Below are 7,601 nucleotides of genomic sequence, written 5' to 3'. Positions count from 1 at the left end.
GTGGGGGGGTGGGCAGGAGGGGCGGAGGCCTCCACTAGTTGGGTGCTATTGGTGAAGAGAAGCAGGTGTGTTTTGAAGGCCAAGGGGACGGACCTGCTAATAGACATGGTACATGAAGGAGACAGGGATTGAGAAGACCCAGTGGCGCCCCGCACAGTTGTTCAATTTGCATACTGCTCAGGAGCACTCAGCCGATGAGGCGGGATCCAGCCCGCTCTCTGCTCCCCAGGCTGAGCACCCCGGCACCGCTCCAGTGGGCAGGCTGCTTTCTCCCAGTTGGCACATAGGCCCCCACCGACTGGGTGATCTCTGGCTCCTGAGAGGAGGTGCTATTTTTTTTTAAAAAAAATATGTTTTTCTTGACTTTAGAGAGAGAGGAAGGGAGAGGGAGAGAGAGATAGAAACATCGATGATGAGAGAATCATTGACCGGATGCCTCCTGCACGCCCCCTATTGGGGATGGCGCCCAGGCATGTGCCCTGATTGGGAGTTGAACTGTGACCTCCTGGTTCATAGGTCGACGCTGACCCACTGAGCGACACCGGCCGGGCAGGAGGAGGTTGAGGGAAGTGGCTGGCAGGGACGGGTTGGATGCTGAGGTGTCAGTTGGGCAGGAACGAGGCTGATAAGGCCAGAGAGTGGATTACCCGGGAGTCATCCCAGTTCCTCCCTCCACAGCTCATGGCCGACGCCGTGGCCACCTTCCTGCAGCTGGCCGACCAGTGTCTGACCAGGGCCCTGGACTGCCACCAGGCTGCCCAGCAGCTGGAGAAAGTCAGGGGGCGCGTGCTGAAGGTGAGGTCTGGGGGGAGGGCCTGGACGTGGGCCTGGGTGCCCCGATGGCCACTGGACTGGCCACTGTGTGTGTCGTGCAGAAGTTCCAGTCGGACAGTGGCTCAGCGCGGAGGAGGTTCGTCCGCGGGTGGCAGCTCTGCATCTTTTTGCCCTTTGTGCTGAGCCAGCTGGAGCCGCGCTGCAAAGCGGTGAGCGAATGGGGGACATGCAGGCAGGGGAGGGGCGTGACCAAGCATCTGTATCTCTCTACGAAGTGCTCGCTCCCGCACAGAGCCACTGTGACAATTAGAGACTTTTGTTCCCTGAGCTCTGGGGCTCCATGGGGCTCCCACAAATGCCCTCTGCTTCTCCCATGACAGTGCTCAATATCGGTCACTTGAGAGCTGGGGTGAGGGCACATGCATCACATACTAGCAGGTGACACAGGTTTCAGAGAAGGGAGGAGCAGAGGGGGTGTGTGGGGGGCTATGGGCATGGAGGCTCTCTCTGAGAAGATGACACTGGAGGGAGAGTGAGCTGAAGGCATGAGCCATGTCCCAGGAAGGGCATTCCAGGCAGAGGGCACAGCATGTGCAAAAGCCCTGAGGTAGGCCTGGGCTAGCGTGTTAGGGAACCGTGAGGCGGTGGGAAAGAGATGAGGGGAGAGGTCACAGGGGCCTGGCCACACAGGGCTTACGGGCCACCAGGCAGGGGTTGGTTTCAGGTGCCAACCGGCTCCCCTAGAGGAAGTGGCTGTGGGGGGTCCTAGAGGAGACATCTGTGCTATTCCTGTTGAGATGGGAGGTGCTTGTTTTATCTCCCATGGCAACCCAAGGGAGTACAGGTCACGGTGTCCATTTTAAAGACGAGGAAAATGAGGTTCAAGGCCACCCAGGTACCTAGACCAGGGTCGTAGTGGGAGCTGGCACCTGCAAAGTGCCCACCCCTCCAGCCCAGCCCCTCCCCACCTCCATTCCAGGAGCTGCTTGAGTTGGAAGGGGACATTCTTGCTGTGGGCAGCCCTGCCCTGACCGTCGAGGGCATCTATGAGGATGTCATCCGGGGGGTCCTGCGGCAGAGGATCGATGGAGGTGAGCCTCCCCCCGTGTGGCTCGGGGGAGCCTGGTGACCCCTGAGCCCAGTGGCCTCACTTCCTGTGAACACTAGCCTTGTGACTGCGGGTCCAGCCCGGGACAGAGGTGGACAAGCCTGGACGGGCAGTGATAGCAGCTCCCTGGGTGAGGGCATTGGAACGAGGCTCTCAGGAGTGTGTAGGACTTCTCAGGATGAGGGGAAGGAGGCAAAATTAAAAAAAACTGCAGGTAGACATTCACATTTAGTCATTCAACAATCACCGCCTGTGTTTTGCTGCTGGCACTGAGCCCCCAGGAGTTCTTGGACGTGGGCTCGACCTCCCAGGATCTCCTGCCCTGGGAAAAGGCTCCAGAACTGTCTCTTCTCCCTCCTGCCCGGTCTGTTCACTCAGGACCCAATGTCTGTGCTGCTGAGACGCGTGCAGTAACTTGGGGCTGAGCAGCACGTAATGGCGACTCAGGGCATCCACGCGGCCCTCACCGAGGGAGGGAAAGACAACAGAAGGAGAGGAGGCTGGAGGCTGCCGAGGCAGACATGCAGGGGCCTGAATGACAGGCAACTGGGAGTCATGGAGGGGGTGTGAGCAGAGGATGACAGTGGCCAGGCTGAAAATGAGGGAGGAGGCCGAGGGCTCGGCCCTGGGAATAAATGATGGGCCCAAGCAGGGGCAGCTGCCAAGAGGACGGAACCCAGTGATGAGGATGAGGCAGGAGCAGAGGTGCCAGAATTGCTGGCCTGGGTGTCGCCGAGTACACAGGAGAGCCCGCCACCTGCGAACGGAGTGTAGGGAAAGGGAGGCATCCCTGAGAGCCGGTATTTGATGGACATAAAGAGGAAGAAGGGACGCAGAGCAGCTTGATAGGCGACAGCAGAGTTTTGGGAGCAGGAAGTAAGGGTGAGGATGTGGGCTCCATCTATGGATAGCTGAACAAAAAAACCCCGAGTTCTTCACTAGGGGACACTTTAGATGAAAAAAGGCTATTCTCTGATTGGGGGGGTGGATCCCAAAACAGGTAACACCTCCATTCCCAGAGGTTTTCCATGTCCTTAGGGGGTTTGATCCTTAATGGATTTGTGACATCTGCTTGGAATGCAGTGTTTTGAGCTGGAGCTGTTAGCATCTGGCTCAGTGAAGATGTCGGGGATCAGCTAGCAATGTCTGCCTAGGGCACAGGCAGGGAGAGAGGCTCAAATAAGCCATTTGTTTAAAGTTCTTGGTTGAGGCCTTTCCTCCATCCTTTGCCCTTTTGTGGCTTCTTTGGGGGAATGATGGAAGCCCTTTGATGCCCGGGCTTCTCCAGGTGGGTCCAGGGAGTTATCTGTTGTTTCAGAGCTGAAAAAGGCCCTCGGTGCCAGCGACGCATCCTGTACTCTGGACAGCTGCTCGGAGGACCCGTGGGACCAGGCGGGAGCAGGTGAGGACCTCACAGGTTCTTGGGCCAGGCCAGTGAATCGATGGGGGCGGGAGGGAGGGGCATTACAGGGTGTATGGGATTGTTGAAAGTGTAGGTTCCTGGATGGAACAGCATCCACCTGTCTCCTGATGTGGCTGGTCTGGCCAAGCTCATGGGGAACAAGAGCAGTGGGGAGACACGGAGTGTGTTGGAGCCACGGAGGGACCCTCTTAGCCCAGGCTCTGCCATGAATTTGTGTCCCATCTCATCCGGCCAAAACTCGGTGGGGCCTCTCCCAGCAGCTGCTAGTTCCCAACACTGAAAGGCGAGGTTGTGGTGGTGGGAGCCTTGGGCTCACCCTGAGCAAGGGCCCTGCAAGATGGGAGCAGGGATTCGAGAGTGGCTTACAGCTCCCTTGGGAACTGCTGTTACGAGAGCTTTGGGAACCCACCTGGCTAAACTGCATCCATGTTCTTCACCCATGGGAACTCTGAGATAATAAATGTGTGTTGTTTTCAGCTGCTAACTTTAGGGGCCATTTGTTATGCAGCTATAGCTAACTAACACGGATCTAGGGCAGTATCCCTTAGCCCAGCGGTTCTCAACCTGTGGATCGCGACCCCTTTAGCGGTCGAACGACCCTTTCACAGGGGTCGCCTAAGACCATCCTGCATATCAGATATTTACATTACAATTCATAACAGTAGCAACATTACAGTTATGAAGTAGCAACGAAAATAATTTTATGGTTGGGTCACAACATGAGGAACTATATTTAAAGGGCCAGAGGTTTGGGAACCACTGCCTTAGCCAGTCGCCACAGATAAACTGATGCATATTCACACACATTGGGATGAACAGAAGATTAAACAAAGACTTCTTACCAAGACTTCAGGGTGTCAGAATGCTTTGTGATTTGCAATTGGCACTGAGAGTTTGTAGGGGAGCTCCTTAATCTATTTAAGCAGAATCTAAGTGATGATGGGTTTTGCTTCTAGTCGTTCCCTCTAACAGGTGCCACCACAGGGGATGGCCTCCTGTGTACTTTCCAGGCAAGTGCAGATGTTTGTGGGTAAACCCCTGGATGTGAAACCTCATGGTTTAGAGCAGTGGTCGGCAAACTGAGGCTCGTGAGCCACATGCGGCTCTTTGGCCCCTTGAGTGTGGCTCTTCCACAAAATACCATGTGCGGGCGCGATGTACAGTGCAATTGAAACTTCATGGCCCATGTGCAGAAGTCGGTATTTTGTGGAAGAGCCACACTCAAGGGGCCAAAGAGTCGCATGTGGCTCGCGAGCCACAGTTTGCCGACCACTGGTTTAGAGCACGGGTGCTTGCCATTCCAGTGGTGGTCTTCTGAGCTCTCTCCATCAGTGTAGTCCCATCTGGTTGTTGCCCCTCACCTGTGTGCAGGTGGCCCCTTACCCCACAGGCTGCACAGGCTGTCAGCTGACTTGAAATTTCTCATACCTTCTGGGTGGAAAATGGGGTTTTGGCTTCATTTGAATGAACACATCTTCTTGGAGAGGAAAATAAACATCTTTTCATGTGTTTCAGAACCGTTTTTAGCTCTTCTGTGGAGCCCTGTTCCTCTCCTTGGCTCACTTATGTTCTAGGTGCTTATAAATTAAATTGTTATTGCGAATATCCCGTTTACTGAGCATTTATTACGTGCCAGGCATTTGATGTGTCCAATTCTTTGGCATCCTTGTGACACGTTCCATTTTACAGATGAGGAAACTGAGGCTCAGAGAGGGACTTGCCCCAAGCAGCCAGGCTCCCGCACTGAGGTCCAGCCGCTCTGCCCGCTGCTGCCTCCGAGGACGTTCCGGAGCTGATCTGCCCGCAGCCATCTTCACGCCAGCAGAGAAATGTCTCCCAGTGGGACTTCCGGGTCAGACGAACCAAGCCAAGGCTCTCACAACCAGCTCACCTCCGCCTCACTCCTCTTCTGAAGGGCCGCGCCTTCTCACATCTCCACCAGCAGAATTTGTGCATGTTCTCCAGATCCTTTCCAAATATTAGGAATTTTCATTAAAGAAAAAAAAAGTCAACTTGATGGGCACACGCATTTCATTTTTTAATTTTGAATTTCTCTGATGACTAAAATGAATCTAAAAATGTTTATTGGCCATTTAGATGTTTGTGGGTTAACATTGAATTGTCTGTTCATGGATTTCCTTACTCCCCCCCACCCCCAGGAGATTTTATCTTTTTCATATGCATCCTTGGTAACTCTGTATATATTAATGGTATTAACACTTTGTATCTAGATTACAGATATTTTTTTCTCAGCTTGCTGTGGGCCTTTTGGGTTTGCTTACATGGTTCCCAAATTTAACTCGGTAACAAGTTTCTCAGCTGAGAGAACTTAGACGGACTTCCCTCTGTTGCCAGAAAAGTCATCTGTGCACTTGAGCTTGGCAGCTTCCCCACATCACAAGCCTTCCAGCTGCTTCCGGAGCCGGTTCCTGAGGGACTTCCCCAATGTTCTTCTCCTTTCAGCTTTCAGGGGGGCCTGCCCAGCCCACAGCGATGGTTTCCTCCCATTCTGTCCTGGAGATTTGAGCCTTCCCCAAAGGAATAAGATTTCCCTCTCGTTTCCGGATTTCCCCCTCCACCACCATCTTCTGAGATGCATTTGTGCTTCACAGCCCCGCCCGTCCAGCTGGCTGCTTTTTACCCAGGATGTCGACGTTATTCTGGGAAAATCGCAGCAACAAGAATTTGTCACCCTGCCCACTTGGAGAAAACCGCTGTGTGCCCCGGGGTCTAAATCCTTCCAGTCTTTTCTCCGTGTGTCAGAACCGGAGACACTTGTCACCCTGTTGTTCTTGCTTAATATGAAAGACCTTTTGTTGCCAGTCCCCTTTCCTCCACTCAGAGTCAAACCAGTAACCAGAAAAGGCTGGGCTGCGTTTCTAAAAGATTCAGCCCCAAACTTAACCTGTGCAGACAATTACTGTAAAAAAAATAAATCAGAAAACAGGCGCAAAGTAGAGAAAAGTAATTAGAGGAAGGGCATGGACAAGGGGAAGAGCCTGGAGAGAAGGAGGGGCGAGTGTCACCTGACTCCATAGACGTGCTGGGAGGTTTGGGGCTCCCACCACAAGCTCCCATCTTGCATGCCAACCAGGACACACAACCCCGTCCCTGAATTTTACCTAGCAACCTTAACCCTCTGCCATGCACATTAATAAATATACATCTGAGCATCATTCTTTTTTAAAAAAAAAATTATGTTCTTTCAATATTGTCTACTCTCTTTTATTTTTTTAAAATACATTTTTATTGACAGATAGGAAGAAGGAGGGGAGAGATAGAAACATCAATGATGAGAGGGAATCCTGCACGCCCCCTACTGGGGATCGAGCCCCCAGCCCTTGACGGGAATCGAACCTGGGACCCTTTAGTCTGCAGGCGGACGCTCTATCCACTGAGCCAAACCAGCTAGGGCCTGAGCATCATTTGTAACATTTAATTTTTAAGAATGACCCCAACACGATCAGTTAGAAAATACAGCCCAGTATTGGAAAACAGTCTCCTGGTAACATTTCCATGGAAAAGCCATCCTGCCTCCGGGACACGTGCTCAGCACGTGAAAGCATCACGTGGCTCCTCTATGCCAGCCCTGCGGGGCCAGTAGAACCCTGGTTTACAGTGGACACAGGAAGGCTCACACAGCAGCCCATGCAGGGCGGCTGGGGACACCAGGGTCCACGCGCTTAATACCCAATAAGCCTCGAGGGCACCCCAGCGAGGCCGGGACCCAGGATGATAAAACCTGCGTTGCAGCCAGGGACACCGAAGCTCAGATCCGGTCCTAATCACCCAGGTCCGCCTGGTACAACCCAGGGATTGTACCAATAAAAGTTGGGTGGGCCCTGGAAAGTCTGCTCAGTGGTTAGAGCCCCAGCCTGGGGACTGAAGGGTCACGGGTTCGATTCCTGGTCAAGGCGTGTACCTCCGTGGCAGGCTCCCCAGCCCCGGTAGGGGATGTCTCTCTCACGTGGATGTTTCTCTCTCCCCCTCCTCCCTCCCTTCCACTCTCTCTAGAAATCATTGGAAAAAACATCCTCGATGAGGATTTCATAAAACCATGTTGGACGGGGCATCAAGTGCGGGTCCCGCGGAGGCAGTGGGTCGCAGGTCAGACACTGAACTCCGTGCCTTTAAGGCGTCCGGAGGCGGGGCCTGGAGGGCGGGCCCAGATGCCCGATTCCAGCCAGGCGCTCTCCTCCCCTTTAAGGCGCGGCAGCGGCGGGACTCCGACGGCCCCTTTAAGGCGCGGCCCTCGTCTGCCGGCAGAAAAGAGGCTTAAAGGAGACGCGTGGCGCG

General features: G+C 53.9%; 2 protein-coding genes across 2 annotated transcripts in view; both read left to right on the top strand.

The window, feature by feature from the left end:
- Positions 1-6,470, top strand: part of FAM129C (family with sequence similarity 129, member C) — an 18,265-nt gene extending 11,795 nt beyond the window's left edge. The window contains exons 9-13 of the mRNA XM_014545814.1: positions 679-795; positions 876-983; positions 1,754-1,865; positions 3,201-3,284; positions 4,995-6,470. Coding sequence (XP_014401300.1) covers positions 679-795; positions 876-983; positions 1,754-1,865; positions 3,201-3,284; positions 4,995-5,101 — 528 coding nt within the window. The 3' untranslated portion in view covers positions 5,102-6,470. The remainder of the gene's footprint in view (positions 1-678; positions 796-875; positions 984-1,753; positions 1,866-3,200; positions 3,285-4,994) is intronic.
- Positions 6,471-7,362: 892 nt separating this feature from the next.
- Positions 7,363-7,601, top strand: part of COLGALT1 (collagen beta(1-O)galactosyltransferase 1) — a 21,411-nt gene continuing 21,172 nt past the window's right edge. Inside the window, exon 1 of the mRNA XM_005873916.2 lies at positions 7,363-7,548. Coding sequence (XP_005873978.1) covers positions 7,363-7,548 — 186 coding nt within the window. The remainder of the gene's footprint in view (positions 7,549-7,601) is intronic.

This window comes from Myotis brandtii, unplaced genomic scaffold, assembly GCF_000412655.1.
Source record: "Myotis brandtii unplaced genomic scaffold, ASM41265v1 scaffold421, whole genome shotgun sequence".
In the NCBI taxonomy this organism is placed as follows: Eukaryota; Metazoa; Chordata; class Mammalia; order Chiroptera; family Vespertilionidae; genus Myotis; species Myotis brandtii.
The sequence above is the reverse complement of the archived record's forward strand: the minus strand, read 5'-3'. Positions and strand labels throughout refer to the sequence as shown.